Source organism: Castor canadensis, chromosome 1, assembly GCF_047511655.1.
Source record: "Castor canadensis chromosome 1, mCasCan1.hap1v2, whole genome shotgun sequence".
NCBI lineage: Eukaryota > Metazoa > Chordata > Mammalia > Rodentia > Castoridae > Castor > Castor canadensis.
The window spans coordinates 165183494-165211179 of record NC_133386.1 but is presented as its reverse complement, the minus strand read 5'-3'; the positions used below and the strand labels follow the sequence as shown (position 1 = coordinate 165211179).

Below are 27686 nucleotides of genomic sequence, written 5' to 3'. Positions count from 1 at the left end.
ACCTCCTCTTAGTCCTGTCTCGGTCCACTGAGTATAGATGGCTTCTAGGACTAGCAAAAGCAGAGATGATGGTAAGACAATGGCTATTGCATGATGAGTTTATTTTATGTGACTTGACATTGTTTTATCTTCGCAGTACTCTAAAAGGTTCAGTCATTTTTGCCTACGTTTTACAAATGAAGAAGACAGGCCTCAAGAAAGATAACAGCAAGCCAGAGATCACAGCTAGTGGTAGTTAACCTTAACCCAAGTCTGTCTGGCTCTGAGGTCTGTCTAAAGTCTAGCTATTCAAGCCCAGCTGGATAGCTGGAGTAAAGCTATCAGAGATGTTTGTGACTTTGTAGTGCTCCGACCTTCAGAGATTTTTGTGCCCTTCACAGATGTTGTGATTTGGTAGTGCTCTGGCCTTGTATGATTTTTGTTTTGTTTTGTTTTCTTTGTTATATATATTTCTTGGTAGGAGCCCAGGATGACAAATCATTAGATTTAATTAATGATGTTGCTTGTAAGATTGCAAGTTTGAAGGTATTGATTTGCAGAAGCATCTTCTAGCTGAAGATTTTCTAAGTAACTTTCTTTTACCTGTGTATTTTAATAATTCATGTGGCTTATGAGCTTCACATATTTGTAATTACTGGCATTGGGCTTCCATTTGTAAGTTGTTGTAGTTTAATGCATCACCCCAGCATCCTTTCTAACTACTTATTTATAAAGTCTGACTACCTTGGGTTGGTTGGTGATGTCAGGTCTAGAATCTGCTCTTAATACTGTCTGTGGGTTGTTTATCATCATTAGCCTCATTATTTTAAATGAGTACCCACCCACCTTATACTGTGAAACCACGTTTCCAGAGCTTCTCCGGAGATAACATCTCGTACACCCCCTACATCTCTTTTAGTTTATTCATAAGTGTTTTGTAACTGAAACCCAGAAAATATGAGGGAAAACACCAGTAAAGAGAGAACTTCTCCAAAGTGTGTAAAAATTTAAAAACATCTGGAAGTCAGTGTTTCTTCTGAATCTGAAGAAGTCATTCTCTTTTCATTTGAATGACTAAAAAAGTGCCAAAATTATGGGATATTTTACAGAATCACTATTTACTCATATCTGATTATTACTTTGCCTTTCAATATAATTAAATGTTTTATTGTATTCTTAAGAATGATTTTATTGGTGAGAGACAATGTGCTTTCAGGAGGGGTGACTCAATAGTTTTATGAAGGAAACTAGTCTTTTCATTTTGTATCATGGTAAATTTTTCAGAAATAGTCTGTAAAATGAACTTTGTATGTTTTCATCAAGAAGGCAGTTATTCATGGGGTTATACAGAATCACAGAAGAATAGAACATCAGCCAAGGAAGCCACACAGCCCATTAGCTACACATCCTCCCCACTCCCCCCCAGCAAACTGACCATATGTCAGTGGTAGGAGTTGAACCTGCTTTTTCTAATCCCTATTTTGGTGCAATTTTTCTAGTATTTTTGCCAAAGTGTTTATGAAAAACAAAAGGGTTCCTCTCCCCTTCCCAAAGGATAACAATTACTAGCTAAAGTATTACTGGGGCCTGGGTTTAAAAATAGTAGTTCCTTGAAAAGCATATTCTTTTTATTTTTCTTTTAAGTTTATATTTAGTGGGCTTTCAGTTGTTTTCATTGATACAAAATTTTGGAGTGCTTTTGGGTTTATGTGATCATAAGATCATTTAAAGGAAAGTCTCTTGCTGTGAGAAATTTATGTGAGCTTTGATTTTTCAATTATTAAAGCTATTTATAGGTTTTTTTTTAGTTGTAAGTAAAAGTATATTTACTGGGATTCATTGATGATTAGGTCAAGGTCTTGGTGTTGTCCCTCCTGCCTTTTGAGGGGTTTGCTAGGAATTGCTGGCCTCACACATGCTAAGCATATGCTCTACCACTGAGTTATAGTGCTAGTCCCTTTCCTTCTTCTTTTTAACCTTGGTGGGACTCAGGGTTTGCTTCATATTTTGACTAGCTGTGGAGAAAATAACAGGATTCAATTAATACTTTTGAAGGCTCATAGTTTACTGTTAAGATCATGGACTCTGTAGCTCAGTTCCTTCACATTTCCTTGTTGAATGGTCTTGGAGAGGTTATCTTATTACAGTAAGCCCCAGCTTCTCCATGAGTAAAGAGAGATTTTTACCTTCAGTCATACATTACACGCATTTGTTCCATCTTGGTGACTGCTGTTCCTGCAGTCTTTGTTCCTGCTACTACTGTTCCTATTATTCTTGATCCAAGGTATTTTCCAGACTTGCCTTGGTAAAGGCTAGCAAGAAGGGATGTGATTTCCATTTCTAAATTTTGGTGAGAGGAAAGGTGAGGAGAAGGGGCTCTCCTCCCAGGGTACTGAAAGTGTCTTCTTCTTAAGGTAAGATCTTTACCTGAGTGAAGTGATAGCAATAACATATTCTGATTGTCATTGACTGACATTGGTCTGCATTTGAGTGTGTACTTGAATTCTTTTTTGCTTTCTCATGCCAATACATATGGTATCTCATTGCCATTTCTGCCGAGGAGAGACCAGAGGGCTCAGCCACAGAATTCACTGCCAGATAAGAGGCAGAGAGGAAGTGGAGGGAGTTGCCCACTTACCCCAGTGTATTCCGGGACTTTCCTTTCTGAGACTGTGTTAATGTGACTGAGTCTTTCACAGTGTTGATGTCAAGTGGAGTATGGAAGAGAAAGTCAATCCAAAGGGAGCTGCCAAGGAAGAGTAGAATGATTAATAAAGTTATTTTTTTTTAGCTGTTTGAACTAGTTAATTGTTGAGTTACATCGTTGAGTGAGTTCTTTCTGTGGATGCTCTAAGGGAAAACTGGAAATGGACTGCATACCTATCATGTATGCACATGTCTCTAGCCTGCATTTGTTCATAGGCTAAAAATGAAATCCACTTACAGCTCTTACTTGGAGGACTTTTGATGCGTTTTAAAGAAAACATGACTGGGTAGGACTAGTACATGTTTTTATTGTTCTTAACAATCAATCAGAAGCAACATTGGCCTGCAAATCCATTTGATCAAGTGCTGGAGTATTTGTTTATTTTTTTCATCAAGAACAGCATTTGAATACCAGTTTACTGGGAAGTCACACTGGTCCCCTCATTGTAGGTAGTTTGAGACATTTTTTTTCCCAAGGACACTCAGGGGAGAAATTCCAGGTTCTGGGAATATTTCTAAATCACAGAGCATAATTTATGGGAAAAGATTTAACTTTTCTACTTTTTTCTGAGCATTATATTCTGAAACCAAATCATGGCTATTCTTTATACATTGTTGTGCACATTTTTCTTGCTTCTGTATGAAATATTAGCACCAAGTAAGTTCCTTTAATACTGATATCACTTAGTTAACAATATCTCTCACTTTTTTTTTCTAGGGATATCAGTATGAACAATATTACTCAACTACCAGAAGATGCATTTAAGAACTTTCCTTTTCTAGAAGAGCTGTAAGTATTACTTTGAGAAATTTGTGAATGTGGCTTTTAAAATTTTTTTCTAGGGTGTACTGGGGTTTGAACTCAGGGCTTCGTGCTTACAAGGCAGACACTCTACTACCTGAACCACACCTCCAGTCCTGTAAATGTGTTTTTATACCCATTTTCTTTGGAAGCTTTTGCTGTGGACATAATTTAATGTTTCCTGTTCAGGTTTCAGTGGGCTTTGTGCAGAGGAAATCATATTTTTTGGGGGAAAACATGCTTGACTTTTTACACAGTGTAAATACCAAAGTTATTTTTGAAAGAAAGAACTAAAAAATGTTACTTCCATAGGCCATGTTTTTTGGCTGCAGTTGAATGCTGCAGTGACACAAGTTAATTACAGTGTGATCCTGAGATAAGGAGGCTTCTCCATAATTACCATTGTTGCTGAAGGAGTTGCTGTGTGGTAACAGAACCATAAAAAATAACACAAGGTGTTCCAGGGTAATAATGCACAGACAGCTTTGACAGCAAGCTAGCAGCAAGCAAAGAAGCCCATAATAGATTTCCTTGGCCATTTGCAGATGATCTTGGAGGTGGGTTGATGGGACATCAACCAGGTCGCTCAGAAAGTTTCTGAACTGGTCAGTTGTATCTCACATTTTCACTTGAACAGTCTGTATTGGGGAAATTTTTTTTCAGCTTATTTTAATCTTCCTTTTGTTGTGCTCTGCACATATTTTTGAAGTCCATAATCAAAATACACAGCTTTCATTTTTAAATGAATTGGAAACTGTACATTATTTTAAGAATCCTGGTGGAAAAATAAAACCAGACTTAAATCAAGTTAATACAAGCTTTTTAAAGCCCAAGCTTATGGATTATGTAGTTTGTGAAAGTAGTAAGATGACAGTTTGATACTAAGAGCCTTGAAAAGATACAGCCCTGAAGGAATCTACATTCATATTACAGATGGTGCCGTGCACCCCAGCTGTTGAGCATTAGATCCAAGTCAGTGAATGTCTTCTATCTTAGCTTGGCCCCTCCCTTAGAATGAAGAACAGGGCTCAAATAAGATATGGAGATTGTTCTCCCAGCTCTGACAGAGTATTGAAATAGCAGTTAAGGATTTAATTTTAAAGTTAAGGGGAATTTTTTCTTCCCACACTATTTAGTTGAACATAATGATCCCAAAGCAAAAATTGAACAGAAGAGATTCCTTGTCATAAGTCTGTGAACTGGGTCAAGTTACTTAGTCTCTCTCTGCTCAGTTTCTTTGTCTATAAGGTGTGGATAATAATAATCCTTCACTTGTAGTATTTTGGTGAATACAGAATACTTAATATATGTTAAGTGCTTGACACAGAGTGTTATGTAAATGCTAACTAGTATTTATTTCGCTATTTTAAAAGTCCATAAAAAAAAAAGCAGTAGAATATTTGCCAAATGTTACCTTTGGATAGAAGGAATAACTATATACAGCATTTTATTTGTGCCTTCTATATTTTTTTCTTAGTGAATATTATTTTATAACAACATTGGTAATTTTTAGTTAAAATTTTAAATTTATTTAAAAAGGAATTAAATGTTCATTTGAAACCTCCACCTTCACCCCCCCTAATGAAGCTTTAAGATGCTTTCCCTTTTCTAATTTTTGTCACATGTAGTTTTAGACTTTAGGATTAGTCTCTTTTTACAGAAGTAATTATGTAATGAAAGGACACTAACAAGTGGTTATTCAGCCATTGTGTCACCACTGTGTGATTTGTGATGCACTAGACAGGAAGTGGAGAAGTTCCCCTTGTTCTGGATGGAGCCATTTTGTGTAGACCACCTTTACTGATGCCTGTGACGGCCAGTTATACTTTTCAGGGATTTTGTAGGGGAGGATCTAGCTATGAAGTCAAACCTGTCTAATCTCTGTTTTGTGAAGTTCACATCTTGGATTTCTTAACATCTCAAATGACCAAGCATATGTCAACCTCATGAGTTCTGTCAACCGAGACTTTTAATTGGAACCAAATTGAATTTGATTGCTAGTTCTTTGTAGCTAGGTCATGTTCTCTCTCTATTCTGCTATTGCAGTAATGAAGCCCATTAAATTGGGTTGGTGTACCTACGTTAAATACTGTATGGGATTTCAAAAATAAATTCAGTTAGGAGAGCCAAGTGTTATTTTTAAAGACTATTTGAAAATAGTCTTTAATTTTCTGGCAGTATTTTAGGCATGGAAGGGAATTTATTTTCCATATTAATATAAACATGGTAAAAATATGGTTTTTTTTTTTTTTTACAGTACAGTCTAGTTGATTTTGACATTCCAAAATGATGCTGCCATGACTGTTGTAGTATTTCATAAACAGTGTAACCATTTGTCCAGAAGTCATCTGGAAGTCATTTAAGAGTGACTGTGAAGCTGAACGCCCCGAGTAGAAATGAGTGATTTGCTGAGGGGCTTTTTTTATGTTAGTTAATGAGGTGTTCTTTACAAGATATGACTAGGGTTTGCCAAATTTGATATAGGGATCTAGAATGTTCTGGATATTGGGTAAAATCCCTTCCCAGCAATAGTTGGTCTAATGAACAAAGTTGATCAAATGTTGAAGGATATGTTTATAGGTATTTGCGCATTAATTTATTCTTTCAACAAATACTGAATACTCCATGCCAAATCTTGTGGCGGGTGTTAGAGATACAGACCCAAGCACCGTCCTGTTTTCAGAGTTGATGTCTCCCTAGATCTGTGCTGTCTAGTACCATAGCCAATAGCTGCAGGTGGCTATTTAAATTTAGGTTTAAAATAATTAAGATTAAAGAAGATTAAAAACTTAGTTCCTTAGTTGAATTAGCCATTTTTTATAGGTGTTTTATCTATCTATCTATCTCTATCTATCTATCATCTCTGCAGTGCTGGGGATTGAACATAGGGTCTCTCACATGATAGACAAGTACTCTACCACTGAGCCACTCTATCCTCAGCCCTGCACTGGTCACATTTTGAGTGCTCGATAGCAATCTGTGCTTGGTGATTACTGTACTAGCTCAGAAAAGGATCACTTCCATCATTACAGAAAGTTCTGTTGAACAAAGTTGATTAATGTTGGGGGAGAAATGGAACAAATACTTTGTAGATTGTGGTTAAAAAAAGAGTGTGTGTAGGGTCAGCAGAAGCCTAAAGCACTACTTGAGAAGTAGGATTGGGAAAGGCTTCCTAGAATCACTTTTGCTGAGACTTGCAGAACACATAGAAATTAGCCAGCTGAGGAAGGGTAGTAGTAGTAAGAATGCCCTAAGAAGAATTCGTAGCATGTACAAAGCATGAAGGTATAAATTTCAGAAGTATCAGGATACCTGAAGTGGCTTGTTATGACAGGATTAAGGGGTAAATCTATAGAAATGTCAGGAGGTGAGGCAAGATCTTTTTTAGCAGAGGGGTTTAAACTCTCTCCTGAAGGAGTTTAATTTTATAGGGTGAGTAATAGGAAGGAGACTAGGATTTTTTTGTTTTGAATGACTAGATGCCAATAACTGAGACTACTCAGTAAATCAACACTGTGAACCAATCTGTTTGGGGCCTAACAGATTTTATAAACATATGATGGTTAATAACATATATGTTATTATATATATTATATTTGTGTTCATTCTTGTAACTATGAGGAAAGCCTGTTTTACAAAGGGAGAAGCTGAGCTGAAGAGGTTCAGGGCTTTTTTTAAGTTTGTGTGCCTGGCATTTTGCTTTGTTGGATCTTAAAGTCAGGCTTCCAGAGCCCTGTTTTTGTGAAACACCCTGAGGAATGGATATTTATTCTTAGAGAAAAATTCCGTCTTAACTTTTTGAATGTACATTAAATACACGAGATAATATTGTTGCCAGTTGTTTTATTTTCACATTTAACTTACTTTGGAAAGTTTTATAGCTCATACCCATTGTTACTCAGTAATTTTTTTCCCTCTCCTTTCTCTGGGAACACAAAAACACAGGTTCTGTCCCCTAACTTAATACTCTCAAGGTTCTTAAGTCTTGGGAAAGTCTCTTGATTTTTGTACCTCACTTTCCTAATCTTTAAAATGTGACACCTCATAGGACTTCTATTAGAGGAGTACTGGACAATTTATATAAAAGTGCTCCGTGGCCATAAAAGGTTATGTCTATGTGAGGTAAGTTAAATTTCACTAATTATTATAGACATGACCATCTTTCTCTTTCTTGAACTACTTGGAGAGGAGGTAATTTTGCTTGGGGATAAGTTTGCAATATAAGAGGAGAGCCATAATTTTTGGAAAACATTTATTTAGCACACATAGGATCTGTTGCCTGTTGGCATACAACCACAGATGATTTTGGCTTTCCTTTAGACTTATCAGGGCATTGGTAACCATTTGGGGGAATGGCTGAAATTTAAAGTTGTAAAAACAAATTAGTTAGAAATAGCAGAAGAAATATCAACTACTTTTCCAAAGGCTATCTCTGAAAAGTCCTTGTAAACATTAGTCAGATGTGGCAACAGCAGGAGAGGCCATTGCCAGTGTTGGCACTCCGTCAGTTATTGTTGAATACACACTCTATGATTAGGATAATTCCATTCATTTTCAAACTTAATTGACTTGGAAGACTTCATAATGATAAAGTGAAGCATAGGTCTTTAAGTACTGGTTCCAGATTACTTGTCATTTTCTTTCATCTGCAGGACAATTCTAATGGAAACTCTACTTTACAAAAGGGTAAATAATTTGAACAGGGAGGTTTAAAATTAAATACAAGCCACCTGTGGCTCATGTCTAAAATCCTATTGGGAGGATCACAGTTCAAGGTCAGCCTGGACAAACAGTTCATGAGACCCCATCTTCAAAAAATAAACATAGTAAAATGGATTGGAGCCATGGCTCAAGCGGTAGAGCACCTGCTTTGCAAATGCAAAGAACTGACTTCAAATCCCTGTCTCACCTTATGCCCCCCTCCCAAAAAAATCAAATACAAGTTATATGACCACAGTTAGGTTTTCTATCTCTCTTAAAGCCTCCATGTTCACATCTTTAAATCCATAATAATGAATTTTATCTCCTCAAAGGAGCATGTGAGCATTAAATACTCTAGTAAGTTTTTACCACATAATATAATACACTCTCAATAAATGTTGACTGCCATTCTTATTTTTTTATCCTAAAATAATTTCCTTTCATCAGATTTGAGCAATTTTAATTATCTCCATTAGTTCAGGTAGGAACTGTAAAAAAGTTTTAGATATGTAAAACGAATTATTGTCAAATAGCCTTACTGGATTGTTTAGTGCTAGAGAAAGCAGCTACCTATTGTTTTCTTCTAATATTGTACTTACAAAGAATTGCCTTTGTTTCCAAACTAACATTTGACTTAATGTTTACTCCCTTGATGAAGCCTTCCAGATAAGCTCTATCAACTGCAGTAATTTCCCAGATATAGCAAATAGTTCTTTAGTTGCCCTGGTCATATTTAACAGTTAGAAGTATTACACTGTTTGGAAACTTTCTCTTGTTCTACTTTGTAGTGAAGATTACTACCCTTACTATTGCATAGTGAGGTCATGGAGGTGTGTCACTTGTCTGATTCACGCCATTTCCTCAAAAGGGTCATTTGGGGAGTTCTCAGATTAGAGAGTAAGGGTGAAAGAGGAGAAATGGAAAAGGAACTTGGCACTAATTGGGACCTAATAGGTGCTAGAAAGGCCCTTCTAGAACATTCTTGTGTAAATTTTGTTTTAACCCATGAAACTCTGTAAGCCATATTTATTCCCATTTTGCTGATGAGGAGGCTAAGTTTCTTCCTTACTAAGAAACATGTCCAAGATTTCAGAGCTCATTAGTAATGGGGCCTGGTGTCTGTCCTAGGTCTGACTATGCCCCTGTACACGTAAACAAGGTGAGGAAAGATTTACTAGACTAGTCATTAATTTAACAAACTTCTGTCAGCTAAAGCACTGAATTAAATGAAATTCTTGCCTTCAAGGGAGAGAAACAGTATGCTCTGGCTATGGAAGTTCAAAGGAGAAGGGAAATTATTTCTAGCAAGAAAGATTAAAGAAGACCTCATCAAAGAGTTGGCATTTCTGGAGAGCCTTGAGGGATGGTAGGAGTTATTCATGAAGAGATGTGCAAAGGAGCATGAGCAAAGATAAGGAGACAGACTGGGATGGGGAGAGAAAATGTTAGGTTTGGTTACGGTATTGAATTCTTGAAAGCAGGGTATGGGAAAGAAACCTTGAAAGGAGTTTGAGGCCAGACCTTTCTAGGCAGAGTAATGAAGTTTAGGAGTTTAAACTCCTAAGTGACTATTGAAGTCTTTTGAGCTAGGGGATAACTGATCAGATAGGGCCTCCAATAAATGTAATCTTGTAGCAGAGAGCTTGGAATTGAAAAGTCAGAGAATTACGAGAATGTGAATTAAGGCAGAGAAGAAGGAGTAAGAGGGAGGAAGGAACCTATGGAAAGGATTTTATGGAAATAGAATCAAGCGGATATCTCAGGTGGGACAACAGGGGTAACATCTATAACACGATTATCAGGAGTGTGGTGGTGTTTTTGACAGAATTAGAGACAATACAGAAAAAAGCTTATTCCCGAAGAGAAGACATTAAATGCAGTTTTAAGTAGACATGTTGAGTTCACGAGGGATATAGGTAGGGATATCTAGAAATGTAAGGGCAGAGTCCAGAATAGAGATTCATGGGCATAGGTTTGGGAGTCTTTTATTTTAAGGTGATTACTGGAACCATTAGGTTGAAAATGCTTGCCAAGGGAGAAGAGGGCAGGAGAAAAGGGAAGAAGGCCAAAGACAGTTCCATGGGAAACACTTAAGTCAGAGTGTGGGAAGAAGACCAAATGCCAGAGGAGAACTAGGGCAGAACTTTGCCCCAGGAGCAGTGGCAGAAGAGACTTTTCACAAAGAAATTAGGGATCGACAGTGACATGCTGGAGAGAGATGCTCATGGCCAGATAGTCAAAAAAGATCTTGTCTTCTTTAAGTATGTTTCAGTAGGGTGGTGACAGTAACTTGGGAGGAAAGGTCATTCAGAAATAGGCATTTGGGGACTGCTAGGTGGCTTCTTTTTATTTCTTTTCTTTGTTTTTTTTTTTTTGTGGTACTGAGGCCTGAACTCACAGCCTGCACCTTGAGCTTCTTTTTGTTTCTTTTCTTTCTTTCTTTCTTTTTTTGTGATGGGTTTTTTTCAAGATACAGTTTCTTGAACTTTTTGCCTGGACTGACTTTGAATCATGATCCTCCTGATCTCTGCCTCCTGAGTAGCTAGGATTACAGGTATGAGTCACCAGTGTCCACCTGGCTTGTGGGTTTTGAAGAGTAGATAAAGCTAGAACCGTATACTGTATATGACAGGAGTTCACTGTGTTTAAGAGACAGAAACCCAATTGAGGCTTAATCGAGGATTTATTGAATCATGTAGGACTAGAAGGTCCAGAGGGGGAGTTGGTTCAGATTATACTGGATCTTGGGCCTTGAAAGATATGAGAGTTTTCTCATGCTTTTCATTTCTTGCCTTTGATTATCTCTACTTTTGTGTTTCTGCAAACAGTGTCTCCGTAGAGTGGGAAATAGAACCTTCAGTAGTCCCAAGTACATCTTTGCATCTTGAAACCCTAAATGAATATCTATAGTATTCTTTATTGCTTTCAAAAAACTTCTAGGAGGGCTCTGATTGCCATGCTTGCCTCCTGTGCCTGTCCTTGAGCCATTCACTTTGTAGGAGAGTATGGTTTAAGCTGGGTCATAGACTTATCCCCAGTAGGTCTATGGAGAAGTGTTACCCCAAAACAAGCAACAGAAAGGAGGAAGACATGCAGGGCAGATAGAAATCATGGTTATCACAGTCCACTGGAATCTAGTGACTAGACACAACAGCAGAAAATTTTTAATTGTGTCAATCTAAAATGAACAAAGAATTGTAGAATAGTTAGGTCCCATTTAAAGCCTAGATAATACAAATTCAAGTAGTGACACCCAACAGGATCTGTAACTTTGTCCTGTAGGGCTTAGCAGCCAGGAATGGAGGTGATGAAAGATGTGATATGCTCAAAATTTGGGTTTAGAAAGCCAGAATTTAATAGAGAACTAAGAGAAATCAAGCAGAAGAATCAAGAAGTTCATTGTTAAAGTATTTGACATGGGATTCAGAAAGTGTAGAGAAGCAAATAAAACCAGTTTGCTGGTTCATTTATTTATTTTAATCAAGACTGATTATTTGTTCATTGGCTAAATATAGTAGTGATAACAAGTAAGTGAAAAATGTATTTGTTTTCTTATAAGCATGATTAAATTTTCCATCAAGGAAGTAGACTAAGTCATTTCTTTCCTATATTGTCCACTCTTACTCAGGCCACACTTATTCAATATAATATGTTTTTTTTGTTGTTGTTGCTAAAACTTTAACAAAAACTTTGACTTTGGATTTGTTCATTGTTTTCCTCTGTTCACTATTTATTAGTTTGGGCTATCTTTTTCCTTCAAAGCAGATCATCTTGGAAATACTAGAAATATTTATATCACAGACATATGGCTTTAAAAAAATGACCATAAAATGTAAAACTGCTTAAGAAAAGCTAGATTTATTTCTAAAAGAGCAAGATTATAAAATTAATGGTTACTCAGTTTTAAAATCTGGACAAATAGAAAGATATGAAAAGGAAGAATAAATATGTATTATCTCACACTGAGAGATAACCCTGTTTGATAGCTTGTTGTATAACCTTCCAGAGTTTCTGAGCACATGCATGCAATTTCTTTTAAAAATAGAATATTATACCATTTATGCTATAGTTGTCATAATATTTCCATATTATTAGAGCTAGGTTTTACCATAATTAATGAATATGTAATATGTTATCATTTGGATGCTTCACATTTTATGTAATCAATTTCTTACTGCTCAAGTATCTGTTTACTCTGTTGTTATAAACAGCAATTTTAGAAACATTGCCTAGTCTTTGTGTATTTAATATACTATGTTTAATAAGCCTCATGTGCTGTATTGTATAAGAAAGGAAGGATGTTTATTGGTAAGACAATTAGTCAAGATACTTTTAGCTGCAAGTAACAAAATTCAATTCAAAATGACTTAAGCAGTGAGAAATGTATTACCTTGCTTAACAAGGTGGTGGAACTATTCTAGGGCTGATTAGTGGAGTGGCTCATCCACATCATCAAGGACCTAGGTTCTGCCAGGTGTGGTAGTGCACCTATGTAATCTTAGCATTCAGGAGGCTGAGGCAGGAAAATCTTGAGTTTGAGGCCAGCTGGCTACTAGCAATACTCTGTCTCAAACAAATAAACAAACAAACAAACAAAAACCTGTTTCTGAGTTTGATGTCTTTGGTAAGAGCTATGCATGGCTGTTGTCACTTCTTATACATTCAGACAGGAGAATTCAGAGGGAGAAGAGGGTCGTGCCTTCTAATGTCTCTTTTAGGAGGAAAGCTGTCTTTCTCAGAAACCCCCACCATGCGTCTCTTACTTCATTGACCAGAACTAGGGCCACAGGTCTACCCCTAAACCAGTTCCTGTAATGGGACCAGCATGATTGATTAAGACCAGTTGGTATTTATTCACAGAGCTGAGTCATGTGAAGGAGGAGATACAGGAACAAAGTCAGGATCTGCCCAGAAGGCATGAATAAGTGGTTGGTAGGCAGTCGACAGTGTCTGCACAGTTATTCTATATTCTGGTCACATCTTCCCCATTTTATACCATCCATTTTGAGCCCTTTCTGTCATATGAAACCTTCCCTGGCCTTCTTTTTCCAAACCTCTCTTGAATTCTCTCTTCTCCTCACCACTGACTGTGGTGCCTTATTATTTTGTGCTCAGTGTGTACTTGCCTGCTCCCTTGACCTTTCTCTAAAGGCAGGGCCAATGGTCACACTTCTGGATGAACTTTAGTGACTGTAACCACATTTTTAAACTTGAAGCGAGGGAGGGATTAAGGCAAAAGGTTTTCTTCTCATTTTGAACCTATTGTAAAAAATCTTATCAGCCTGTATAAAAACTAAATTCCATTGAAGTTTATGATTAGTGGATTGTCCTTATTTAAAAGAATGAAATGAGAAATGTCCTGGTAAAACTTAGTACTTCCTTGCCATACCTATGGAGCTCAATATTGATCGATGTTAGCTGTAAATAGTTTTAAATCTGAAGTATATTATTTCCTTACACAGGTGGATATTGCATGTGTTTATTGCTAGAGGGTAAATGATTAAGTTGTTTGAGTAACTTTGCTCAGTAATTGGAACTACTTCCAGGTTTGTTTTTTAAAATTCATTTAACCTCTAAAAGTCTATGAGTTACTTAAGAGGAAATGTGAGACACAAAAGCCAATTTGGTGCAGGTAGAACCTAAATTTCTCTGAATTAAATAAAGCTTTTTAGTTTGTAGAAGAATTCTCGGTAGCCTATACACTAAGCATTAACAGGAACATAATTACTTTTTTTACACAGTGTGGCTTTGGCTTTTGTGCTTTTAAATAAAAATATATGGTCTGTGTGTGTGTGTGTGTGTGTGTGTGTGTGTGTGTCTGTGTATTTCTCTTTTCAAAAGAAGAGACTACCTTAAAAACATTAGAAATTTTGATGAAAAAGTGTTCTTAATCTGTACATACTCTTAAAACATTCAGTTTTTACATACACTTTCATAAAGATTGTATGCAGAAACAAAGACATATGAAGAAATAGGGAGATGGGGTGTAGTTCAGTGGTAGAGTCCTTGTCTAGCATGTACAAGGCTCTGGGTTTTATCCCTAGCACTGGCAAAAAAAAAAAAAAAAAAAAGAAAGAAAAGAGTCAAGTAAACAAGACATTGTTAGGTGACCTAGGACGACTCTGACCTGCTGTATGAAAAGAGGTTTAACTCTGGCAGGAAGAATGTCCAAGGGGAAATAGAAAGGATGCTATTTAGTTGTTTGGCCTGATTTATTCACTAAGAAAACAACCAAAAAAAAAAAAAAAAGAGAAAGAAAATAGCCATGTTCTTTGGTCTTCTTAAAGTCAGTGGTAGAAAGTAATACAAAACAACATTCTTCTACTTCACTGATGTACACTATTTTATTTGCATTGTTGTGTTTGTAGGTTTTCTATTGTTTAATGTGCCATAGGACCATCAACAAGGCATGTAAGAAACAGAAGTTCACATGCCTCATCTGTTAAGGAAAAAAACAAAAAGAGTGAATGATGGTGAGCTTACCAATGCCCATATCACATGGCTGTTTTAAGGGCCAGTAGTAGGATAATGAAAATGAAAAGGGCTGAATGTATGTTCATATTTTTTATTATCTAAAGTGATACCAAATATACCAAATTGGGAACCAGTACTCTTCTTGAGGATTTTATTTTTTCACAGGAGCCAGCAGAGTTCTGAGCTCACAGTTAGGACTTCACATATAAATTAATTCATGGATTAGGATATATAAAGAAGTATGTATTATGTCTTTTTCCTTTAAAGCACCACCAACAGTTTGAATCATGTTGATTTAAAATTATATTTGTTACAAGAGTGTCACTTACCTCCTGTTAAATGCTTTCCTGTGGCCATACTCACCCAGTCAGTTTCTAAGTATAACTGTCTTCTTTGAAGGCTACATCATGGGCTGGTGGTTGAGCCTATTGTAATTTGCATGTAGCATGACACTGTGGAAGTCCATCCACTTGAGGGAATTTAATGGCATTATAGAATAGGCAGCTTGGATGTGTTTGGGTATGATCTGTGATACTTCCCTATGTGTGGCTTCAAAGATAGGTGTAGAAAGAAATAGTGAAGGAGGAGAAAAGACACTGCTGAGGGGCAGATAAATTTTAATTAGAGAGAAGGGTGGTTCTTCAAGTACTTTTCTGTTAGGATTTGACAATAGCACAATACCAGGACGTCTTATAATCACCTCTGCAAAATGAAGGTAAGGATGGGAGTGGATGCGAAGCTGTGTAACCTTCGGCCAACTGCTCCATAATGTGTGAGAAGCTGTCATTAGTAAAGCTCTTTATTATTTGTGTGCAAAGCATGTTTCCTGCCTTCTTTCCACAGTTGCTGTGGCCTCCTTTGCCTCTTCCACCCCATGTCTCCTCACAACAGCTGCTGGAAGATACTGAGCCCTCATCTGCCCTCCCCTAGCTCGGTACATGTCTACTCAGTAGTTATATTATAACCCTTACTCCACTAATTCTTAGCTAAAATTCTAGCCAAATGGCTATTGTGAAATTTATGTCATAGACCACAAGAAACCCAAATCTAGGCATTTCTGAAGGAAACAACACCAACTGGTTTATTCTGTATTTCACACTTGTCTCTCTTATTTCTTTCAATCATTTCTTAAGTGGAGAAATCCCAGTATAGTTCAGTGCATTTTATGAAGTAACCTTCTAGTTCAGTCTACCTTCTAAAACATGGCTGCTTATTCATATTCGCCATTGACCTGTGCCCTGTGTTTAACCAGCACTCTTTCTGTTTTCTCCCTGCTGGAAGGACAGCACATAGAAAATTCCAGGTAGTATATGCATTAAGAGTAGAGGATATAATTGAAAACTCTAGCGTCCCAAAAAGATTCCCCTATAATGAGCCCCTATGTGAATCCATGGTCCTCATGAATAATAAATACACTTAAAACAGATTCATAAAACATCACACCTGAACTTCTTATACCCTGCTTCCTGAAATGATTCCAAATCCATTGGACAAGCAGAGGTCTAATGGGTTGTTTCTTTCTCTTTCACTCTTGCTTTATCCCTTCTTTCTCTGTCTTTGCTTTCTTTGCTTCTGGGACTGTGGTAGCAAACAGAATAAACTGAATTTGCCTTGAGGTAGATGTTGTCACCAGTTGAAGTCCTCTTAGACTTGCTTCAATTCACAGTACAGAGTGCACTGAGATATTACTGTTGACCAGTGAACTGGTGTTCCTGTGTTTAAGCCCCTCCTCACCATTCCTAAAGAAAATATACTTCCAGCCTATATTGAGAAAGGCAGTTGTTCTCCTGGCACTTGATGCTTTAAAATCCACCCTAGTAGTTCTTTCTTATTACAGGAATAAAGAGGAGTGAGGGGGTAGAAATGAAAGAGAAGAAAACATGCTGAAAAGGAAAGATAACCAGAGAGCTTTCCCACTTTATAAGTTGCAGTATTACATTTTCAAATCCAGAGTTTTATCCTGGGGTTTAGTTGAGGCGTCATAGCAAATAGAAGCACCTGCTGCGTGCAAGATCCTATGAAAGAAAATACACAATAAATACAACAGTGTCTCTGCTCATAGGGGTATTATGTCATAGAAGCAGATGAGAGCAGTACACGGAGACTAGAGGCAAACTAAGATGTACCCAGTGAGAAAGCTTCATCCAGGGTGCCTGTGGAATCAATGGAAGTTGATATGATAGTGTTTTCATACCCACTCTTATAGTCTAAATAATGTTTCAGTTGGTGGGAGCTGAAGTGGGAGTATTTCAGGTAAAGAAAAAGGTCTGAGCAAAGAGTCAGAGGTAGAGAAAGTTTAGTATGTTTGGGTGTGTAACAGTGCTAAATTGTAGGAGACAAGGAACACAGGGTTAAGGTAGAAAGGAAGAAGGTCATACTTAAGGTCCCGCAAATTCAGCAGTGGAAAAATGAGCCTTTGGTAAAACACTCAGAGTTGTACTTTTTAAGATTTAGATCTTGCAGTATTATAATTAAGTGGTTTGAAGCAGGAGTTTTGTGGCCGTTTATGGCAGCAATCCAGGTGAGAAAAAATTAGGGCCTCAACTCAGGTAACAGCAGAAAGATTAAGAGTTGGATGGATTGAGACCTTGCAGAGTGATGCTCCCTGTGGTCTTTGGGGACAGAAGTATCAGGGCAAAGGGGAAAAGAAGTGATGCCTGAGGCTATCTACCTGACCATGCAGAAATTTTACCAGTTTAACCCTTCTATTCTCACCTTAATGATTATTTTTTCTTTAGGAATTGACAGCCATTGGAAGAATAGTTTTAGGTGGTATAGGCTTTGAACTCGGGGCCTCACACTCACTAGGCAGGAGCTTTACCACTTGAGCTACTCTTCCAACCGGAAGAATAGTTTTATATACATATATAAAGAGAGAGTAGGACAAAAGAAAAATTATAAATATCATTTAACTAATTACTGAGGTAGCCAGTAGGTCCTCAAGTAGTGAGAGACTAAAATAGCTGTCAGCTGTGACACAGAAATACAGACTGAGGCATGGAATAGAAAATAGCTAATCTTTGCTAAAAAAGGGCCATTGGTTATAATTCTTCCTCAGCATCAGCCTTCTCTTTTTTTTCTTAAGGGTTGCTAAAAAAAAGTAAAAATAGAAAACAAAACAAAACCTGCAACAGTATAAGCCCCTACTTTTGGGTACTCACAGCTGAATCCCTTTCTCACTCCCTTCCCTGGTCATGTGACTGAGAAAAGGATGCATTATTGGTCTGTTAGAAATTTTCCCATAATTGCAGTTCCTACTGCATAGGCAGGTTTTGTTAGCTTTGGGCTGCTGGGTGAGAGCTCAAAAAAGGCTATTAATTTGCCCAAGTCTACTGTGTTCCACCTCTTCTCTCTGGGAATTATTTCCTAATCTTTTGGTGACAACTCAGAGGCATCTCAGGTCAGGAGGAAGTTGACAAATATTGCAGCCAGCCAGGTAAGAACCAAGAACCGGCATGCTGGCTCCATTTTCCAGCTGTGTGACTTATGCTAAGTCACCTGACTTCTCAGGTACTCAAGAAGTGGGGCTGTTGCCATGAGACGATTAAAAATGAAAAGATGTATGTATACCATCTGTTACTATCACAGTACCTGCACCTACTGTGGGCTCAGAGGTTTTTTTTTTCTTCCAAGGATTTTTGGACTTTTTCCCTTGCCTACTATTCCTTTGCTCTTTTGTGGATCTAAGCTTTTAGACATGAAGCATCCCCAGGATCTGCTATAAGAATAACTGGCCCCATAAGACAAGCCAACTGTGAAAAGGCTCTGGAGGATGTAATTATAAGCTTGCAGCACCTTCTTCAAGCTGCTGTTGGTGGACACAACAGTTTGATAAACTGAGGTGGATACATTCCTGAAGGTTCCACATGATATGTTGACTCTAGTAAGAAACAAAGTAATCAAAGCAATGTGTCCTCTTGGGCAGCATTATCACCATCCACCACATACTGGGGAGTGTTTATTTCTCAAGATAGTTGGCTTGTGTTTCAGGATAAGCCTCATGCAGGGAGCTCATTTTGTCATTTATATTAACAATAAATAGAAAAGAAAGAGAATGCTTTTTGAAGTCAGGTTACTTTAGTTTTCTCATGATTTATAAAAGACCAGAGATTTGGGAAGAGGAAGCAAATATTTTGGCTAATGTGGTTAAACATTCTTTTTTGTTGACAAGTTAAGATAATCAGGTGTTCTGTGTTTTGCCACCTCACTTGTTACTTTATAAAATACTCTTTTTTCATGAGCTCAGCACAATACTCTGAACTCCTCAAAGAAAGCCTATAGATACAAGGATATTAAAAACTAATATTAGAGACAAAGAGATAAGAATCCTGGAAAGCCTTACTCTGTTTATAGTATTTCTTTTTGGCAGACCCTAGCTTTTTAACACTGGTCTTTCAGACAGCTAGGAAGAACAGTCACAGGCTATTTGAGGAAAGATGGCTACTGCCTCTTAAGGCCCTTAAGGAGCAATTTGATCTTTTCAAATGTGACCTTTTAAACATCTTGCATTGCATTTGTGAGCACCATCAGTTCAAGTCAGTGAGTGAGCTTGGGCTGTAGAAGTCCTTGAAGAGTATTTGTTCTGAGTTTGCACTAAGAGACCACAGGATGCTGTGATACTGACATGGTGGAGCATTTTCAAGGAGAGGGCAATTTCTAGCTCATGACTTGGAATATTGATGGGTGGTAACAAAAGTATGAGGTGCATGCCCTGTTTTTGGAAGCATTTGTACTTGACCTGTAGGATTGAAGTGCCAGAAACAACTAGTGACCAGGTTTCATTTTGTGCTCCAAGTATGTATGCATAGGGCATGTTTTTAAGAAGTGAAGTTTTCAATGAAAGTAGCATCTGAGTTGGGTGTTTAAGTGGTGAAAATGAGGTTGCAAGATGAAGCTTTTAAGGGATGTAGAGGAGAAGGTGACTAGTTTAGAAGCAGAAAAATTTTGCCAAGGAGAAATGCTTTAAAATTGAAGCACTGAAGAGGCTTCCTAATGGTTTTCTTCAGTCCTTTGTTTTATGTGTGGTGAACTCTGGAAGGTAAAAGGCTATGAAGCTTTTTAAAAAAGTAAACTGAGGCACAGAAAATTTATTTTTCAATTAATTAATTTATTATTTGTTTAGGGTTTTTTTTTTTTTTTTGAGGCAGGGTCTTGCTGTGTAGCCCAGGCTTGCCTTGAATTCATGATCTCCTGCTTCAGCCTCTCTTCAGCACCTGTAATGTGCTGGGATTACAGGTGGGTACCCCACATCAAGCTTAACAGTAAAAGTTTTAAGGGTATATTAGAGCAAAAAACAATTCATGAGTTGGGTAGCTCCCAACCAGAAGAGGTTTGGTAGCTCCACGGAGAGAAGGCAAGGGAGAAACTTTTATTGTACCAACAAAAAAGTGAAGCAAAGAAAATATTTGATCAGTAACAAGTAGATAGTTACTAAGTTTGTTGGCTGCTTCTGAGTGGTTGAGCTTAAGTTTTGGTTTTCTTTAATATTTACAAGAAATAACTCAAGTTTTGTTAATGTTTGAAAATCAAGCAAGGTTTTGGTTACATGTGAGGCTTAACTGGCTTTGTCTGTTCAGAGATTCTTCAGGCTACTCTCCATGTTAATTGACATTAACAAGGCTGATGCTACATGTTGTGAAATCTAAAATATGAAAAGCCTTCCAAGGCAGGCAATACGGAGCACAGGCGCTAAAGTTGCTTGTAAGGAAAAAAGTGCCTGGGGAGCTGAGGTGCATTAACCTGTGGTGTTGCCTAAGAATCCAGCGTTGTACCCTTGCTGTCAAGAAATCATTCACTCACCTTTTTGGTTTTCTAGTCATTTCACTCGTCTTCAGTATATATGTTAATACTCCATCTCCATTATGTTAATACTGGATAAGGACTGGATTTTTAATCCTTTCTGAGCTTATTTTGCATATTAGCTGGGACAAAACTTAAGAAGGAAATAATGTGCCTAAATTAAATAGAGTTTTAGACCTCAGTAACTTCAAGTTTTACAGGTGGAAAGGAACTTTCCTTGTGTCCCCTAAAATCAGGGTGGTGAGTACAACAGACTGGAGGAGAGGGAAAAGGATGTTAAGTGGTTGGAATTTATTTGAAGCACATAATTTGTTAGTGAATGAATAAACTGATGAATAAGGCTCAGGAGTGTAAGCTACTTACAGACAGAGTAGAAAGGAGCATGGAAATAGACCTGTGAAGGAGGCATTATAAATTTTTAGTTTTGTAAATTAAAATTATACAATTTATTTATTTATTTGGACTCAAGGCCTTGCTCTTGCTAGGTAGGCATTCTACCACTTGAGCCAAGCATCCAGCCCCTTTTTTTGCTTTTTTAGTTTTTGTTTTGAGAGGGTCTCATGCTTTTTTCCTAAGTTAGGAAAGCCTCTGACTGTCTTTGTCTCCTGCATAGCTGGGATTGCAGGCATGCCCTACCACACCTCACCTAAAGTTTTAGATTTTAAAGGAAGACTTCATAACTTTGTGGTCCCAAGACATGAAACACAAGAGCATTAAATAAATAAATAAATAAATAAATAAATAGCTGGGGGAATGGCACAAGTGGTAGAGCACCTACCTAGCAAGCTCCAGGCTCTGAGTTCAACCCACAGAACTACCAAAACAAACAAAGAAGCAAACAAAAAAAGTTTTAATATCCAGGTGCCTGAGAGACTGTCTTGACAGAATGAAAAGACTGAGAGTCCTGTATTTGATCAGAAGGACACACAGCTATCATTTTAAAGTAAAGACTTGAAAACTGTTTGGCAGTTCACCCGTTTCCAAGGGACTTATATGAGTTTCTGTCCCATTTCTGCTTTTCCTTCCTCAGATCTTCTGCTCTGCTCTTCTTACCATTTCTGTATGCCTGGGAAAATGGGAAGGAAAGTGAATTGTGTGCTAAGATATTTTTAAAAGGACCCAAAGAATTCATATCCTTTCCATACTTCTTTCTTATCCCCATTTAAATTTGCCATTTCAAATTCTCTTTCGGAAACCACTTTCTTTAAAAATGTTTATGTGGCCTTTATTTGAGAAGTTAGGCTTCCAGTGACTTAACTTTTCACCCAGAATATGCTACCCTTGGTTATGCCGAGATAACAGGCTGACCCGAAGGCATTCTTCCTTGACAGACTGGTTTGCTCTGATCTGTATAAACACTCCTGCCTGCTGACTAGTAGTCTGCATTTATGGGGCCCTTGGAAAACACTGCAAGCTGCACAGTGACCATGAATAGAAAACTTAATTTGGCTTAATGTGTTTTAGTTTGCTTGACCTCACCAGAATAAAAATGTGTCTGTTTAAATTATTGTATGGGAAGTTTGAAAAAAAATTGCTGGAGACACTTATCTCATTGGAAGAATCTTGGGATCATTTTAGCAAAGGTTTAAGTCCATGTTTAATGTCAGATAGACTTGCAAAATGTTTCACATGGAGCTTTCATCACAGATTAGGTTATTGTGAGTTCTGAATTTTAAGTCTGAATTACTATTTTTTTCTCTTGCAACTTTTTTTTCCCTAGACAATTGGCTGGCAACGACCTTTCTTTTATCCATCCAAAGGCCTTGTCTGGGTTGAAAGAACTCAAACTTCTGTAAGTAATGCAATTTTAGAGTTTCACAGCTGGCTGTTTGTTTTCTCTGTGCATAGTCAACATGCTTGGAGCTAGGTTAAGCACAGTTTCTTTTAGTTCAGGATTAGAAGACTTAAGAAGTGGCCAATGGGCAGTGTGGGAGGCTAGAGGTTGATTTAGGGAATCTTGGGTCTAGATAACAAAAGTTAAAACTCTAAATAATATGTATTCTGACCTCCAGTATATTTCAGTTAAATATTAGGCTTTTTATGAAGCACATGCATTAAATCTAAATGATATTTAATCTTTACTGGCAAGATTTCATTTCTACCTACTTAGTAGCTACTAGAACTTTGACTTAGCTGACCCTAAAGGAAATTATAAGAGTTTCAAATATTAAAAGTGTTTCAGAGCTGAAGGAATTGAGATGCCCATGATTTATATAGCCAGAGAGAGACCAGGAAATAAATTCTTGGCATTGGCCAGGAGCTAGGAGTGTGGCAGATTGAGAAACAGGTGGACTGACTGTGCCATTTCTTTCACTTTTGTCACAACCTAGCTGGGCAAGGTCACTGGGCCTCTAATTCAGTGAGGTAGGTGGATCTTCACCTCTTCCATTCTATGGTTATGCCAGGCAGTCATTTCGTTAATGTGACAGGAGTGGCTGTAGGCAAAAGTTAAAAGGATTTCATTTTCAGTAGGGATCTATGTCTCTTTTCCAGGCCCTAACTCTTAGATGATTAATACTCATTTTCTACACTTGTTCTGTATGCATTAAAGTCATTGCTGCTACTTCCTGAGAGCAAAAGAATCTACAATCCTGGCAAAATTGGCTTTATCTAATGTCCATGTTTCTGGGCTCTGCTTTATTTTAATTTTAAAAGGCATTAGAAATTTTAATGGGTTTGCTTTTCATACCTCCCAATTAATTTGTTATACCTCTCAGTTAACATTAACACTATCCAGGCTGATGAACATTAAGTAGGGTGCCTTAATTCCCAGGAAAGAAACAGCCCTTTTTTGGGTTACCCATCAGGTGTGTGTTAGGAGATGACTTGTAAGTCATGGCTTTGTAGCAAATGCTTCTTTATATTGAATGCTTGCTTTTTTGCAATTTTATTGTCTTGGGTGCTTTCCAACCTCCACACCTTTTTTTTTTTTTTTTTTTTTTTGGCCTTTGCAAATAAATATTTTGTGGAAAAATTATCTCAAAACACTTCTAAGAAAAAAATAAATTGCTTATTGATCACTAACCAAAAATTTCCTTCCAGAACTCTCCAGAATAATCAGTTGAAAACAGTACCCAGTGAAGCCATTCGTGGACTGAGTGCTCTGCAGTCTTTGTAAGTAACTTTTTGATCTTCTGCATTCTTGAATCATTGGGAGGCACTCTGGTAGTTAAATGAGTAAAGAACTGGAGTCCCAAGAAAAGGAGAGGTTTGTCCTCTTATCTGTGATAAAAATGGGATGGTCTGTTGCTGTTATCAAAATGTCATTTGGTGAGAGAAAAGGAGGTGGTTTGATTTGCTTTCTTTCTTATCTCAGAAGCTGGGAGAAACATCCATGGGGTGTACTTCCATGAACTTGTGTATGGCTGGTAATCATACCTTTTTGGAGCCAGAGTTAAGTTTGTACAGAACTATTAGTGTCTTGTGCTCTGCCATCCATAAAGAAGTTTCTGTTTGAGGTGGTATCAATCAATAATCAGGACAAATTGATAATAGTTCCTTACTTGTGAACTTAGAGCACACTTTGATGGTAACTTAATTTACGTGAACTTTTTTTTAAAAGAGTGTGGTTTAATGTGGCATGTTCAAGGTTTCAGCTCTTATTTTTCACCATGTACAGTCACTAATTTCAAAAGTTTCAATTAACACTTCCTTCTTTTATAAAAAAGTTGTTTAAAATATAAACCTTAAGTGCTTTTTTTGCATTGAAGTTCATGAGAGGTGATGGACACTGGCTGAAGGGAGAATTTTAAGTAACTTGCCCAACACTACACAGCTCGTAAGGGCAGATTTAGGGATTCAGAACTAGACAAACCTGCTTTAGAATTAATTAATCTGAATTTCTTTGCAGAAATCCTAATAGTAAATGGGAAGGGAATGTGGGAATAAAAATACGTACTAATAAAATATAAGCCGTAAAAGTTAAACTTTAAATTCTATCTGTCATTAACAAGGAGTTGCCAGGGTGTTGGCCATTTAATTTGTAGTTCAAGTAGAAGTTTTAGGTAGAGTATATTAAGTAGTTCACTTTACAAAAATGTTTATGTTACAGAATATAAGGAGTTGTTATTCTTTACAGCTAATTGGATAGATTCTGAGTAGACACTTAAAATGAATGGATTATAAAGTTAAAAATAAAATAAAATAAAACAAATGGATTAGAAAGAGTTTTTTTACAGAAATATTTTGCTGAGCCAACATGCTCGCTCACCTCAGGCAAATGTACGTGCAATGAGGGATCTGACCTGCCTTAGACCTAAATTCATTAAACATTTTAAATAGTTCTTGTTCTTGTTTTCTGTTTGCTTCTTCAGAGTTCATTTTACTTTATGCCTTTCCCATTCAGTCGTTATTTCCCAAGATGTAATGGGCAAAGTACTCAATCTTTTTTCTAGTTTGAAGGCAAAAAGAGAAGACTAAAATCTCATTTTCAACTTTAGGGCAGAAAAATTACCAAGAAAACATACAGCTAGATCTTTCTGTTTGTGGTTAATAAGTACATGAAACTACACGTGGTGTTCATTAGTAATGGAGATGATTTAAAGTTATGTTTTCCCACAGAAATTAATAGGTTCCCCCCCCCAACCAATATTTTTTAAAAAACCATACTGTGCTCATCATTCATTAAGTTGCTTAGTTTAAATTATCTACAAAATTGTGATAAAGATAGAGAGGGGACTCAATAAACTTTTTCTTTCTTTTTTCCTCTTTATAAAGCAATGGTCTGTTTTTCTCTGCAGCAGAAACTCGAGGAGGTGCTATGGATCAGGCCTGCTTTATTTAAGAAGGAAATGTTCATGAGTTTGTTAGCATAGTGGGTGTAGTGGTCGAAGTTAGATATAATTGAAATTCTGTCGTGGTGTAAAACAGTCTTATCAGCACTTGAGTCAGTTTGAAAATCTGATCTTCAGACCCGAATTACATGAAAGATTTCCTTGTGGTTTTTGAATAGTGCTTAAAAGGATCAAAGTTCATTGGGGGTGGAATTGACCAGAAGTGGCTTGATGCAAGTATGTTTTTGATGATGACTCTAAAATCTGATACTGAATTGTTAGTATTAATTTAAAAAATAGCATAACAGACTCTCACAAAGCCATGAAAATGAAAGGTATTTCTGAGCAGGCTATGAAAATGATATGTCCTAGTGAGCTCCACTAGAATTTTTTCTTTACATTAGATCACATATTAAAGGATCTCAAAGATTACATTTCCTAGATTTTCCTTAATATTTTAAAAGTGTTTATAACTATAATATTTACATTATTGATAAGTTAGAGAAAACTTGATTTTACAGATCAGATGTTTTTTGATAACAGACATCAACACTAAAACTTCATGTAGTATTTTTTTGTTACTATAATTTTACGACAAGAAATTAAAATATATGAGTCTTAAATATAAAATAGTCTCTTGAGAATAGAAGCATATTATTCAAGACAAAAAAAGAGAATGCACTTACTATATTGTCGGCCTTTTAACAATAAATTGCCTTTAATAGTTGTATCTTGTTATACGGAGTTTTAATAGAATATCTTGAGACTCACAAAATCGCTTTACTTCATGAGATATGCTGCTATTTAACATCTAATAAAATAATCAGTTATAACATTTTCTTGGTGTAAATGTTAACAGTGTAGGTTCTTGATACAAAGCCACATATCATGACATTTTTTTCCCTAAAGCACTGATTCAGTGTAAATGCAGACTCTACATTGATGGGCATGTGATCAACACCCACATGTGAATTGAGGTATAAGGATTAACCTTTTGAGTTACCATAAATCCTTTTTCTCATATAACTTCTTATTTAAGGTTCAATTTTTCTATAGTTCTTTCTTGTAATTTCTTCCATTTTTCCATAGTTCTTCCTTATAATCTCTTACTTATATGTACTGTTCCAATTTTGGGGAATTTTTAGTACAGTGAGAATTGTATCTATGCTTTTATTGTTATGTCACTGTTTTGTATGGAAGATATCCTCATTACTTTCTCAGCTCAGAACTCACCTGGTTATCTTACTTAAAGTTAAGGCTATCCCTTTTCTTTGGTATATGGCACAGACTTAACAGGAGATAGCTAATTAATATTTATAGTATTAGGTTTATGTTAAAAAGGTGTGGATTATTTTCCTTCTTACTCTATTTTGCCATATCTTAATGAAACACTTTTATAGAGAAAACTTAACTTCAGTGGACTATTGTGTTTACTTGTAGGCCATCACTCATTATTTTATTAAATATGAATGTACATTATCATGATAGAATAAGCAATTTAAACATTTTAGCTGCAATAACATTGAGAAACTGGGGAAGATTTTCAATTTGTAATTATATTCAATCCAAACCCTGTACCTGGCCTGCATAATCTGGACTCTGCTTACATACCCCACCTGTCTCCTTGGACCCTCCACTGCTTTCCTCCTCTGTTTTAGTCACTCTGACCTTCTGGTTGTTGCTGGATCTCACCAAGCTGGTTTCTGCTGCCGGGTCTCAGCCTTGACCTTTGTCTAAAACACCCCTTGCCCAGTTTCTGCTTTTACTTGTTTTTGTCTGTTCCTGAAAATGGAAATTCCAGGAGGTTGTGAATTGTGTCTATGTGTTTGAACATGTTCCTATTTATTAAAACAAATCTCCTAGCCAGGCTCAGTGGCTCATGCCTATAATCCCAGCTTCTCTGAAAGTACAGATTGGGAGGATCATGGGATCATGGTTCCAGGTCAGCCTGGGCAAAAAAAAATATAATCTCAATCTCTTTTTGGTTTTTTTTTTTTTTTTTTTTTTTTTTTTGATGGGACTGGGGTTTGAACTTAGGGCTTTGAGCTTTCAAACAGGCATTCTACTGCTTAAGCTGCATGTTCTTTCCTTTAATCTCAACTAATAAGCCAGGCGTGGTAGTGTACATCTGTCATTCCAGCTATGTGGGAAGTTTAAGTAGGTGAATCATGGTCTGAGGTTGGCCTTGGGCAAAAATGGGAGACCCTTCCTGAAAAATAACTATAGCAAAAAAGGGCTGGACATGTGGCTCAAGTGGTAAAGCACCTGCCTAGCAAGTGGGAGGCTCTGAGTTCAAACTCTAGCACTGCAAAAAAAAAAAGAATTCTCCTAAACAGGCCTGTTGCCACTATATTGCCAGTCTGATGCATAGAAGATGCCAGTTTCTTTTCAGGGATAAGTTTTAGAAAGCCCAAAGAGGATAGAAGTCTAAAAATTTTCGGTAGGTGGACTAT

The 27686-nt window shown here is 36.9% G+C and overlaps 1 protein-coding gene across 2 annotated transcripts in view; it reads left to right on the top strand.

Moving 5' to 3' along the window:
- Lgr4 (leucine rich repeat containing G protein-coupled receptor 4) overlaps positions 1–27686 on the top strand; it is a 92628-nt gene that overhangs the window by 44858 nt on the left and 20084 nt on the right. For both annotated transcript variants that reach the window (XM_020177312.2, XM_074043167.1), the window contains exons 2-4: positions 3404–3475; positions 22182–22253; positions 23504–23575. In XM_020177312.2, the coding sequence (XP_020032901.2) occupies positions 3404–3475; positions 22182–22253; positions 23504–23575 (216 nt within the window). The remainder of the gene's footprint in view (positions 1–3403; positions 3476–22181; positions 22254–23503; positions 23576–27686) is intronic.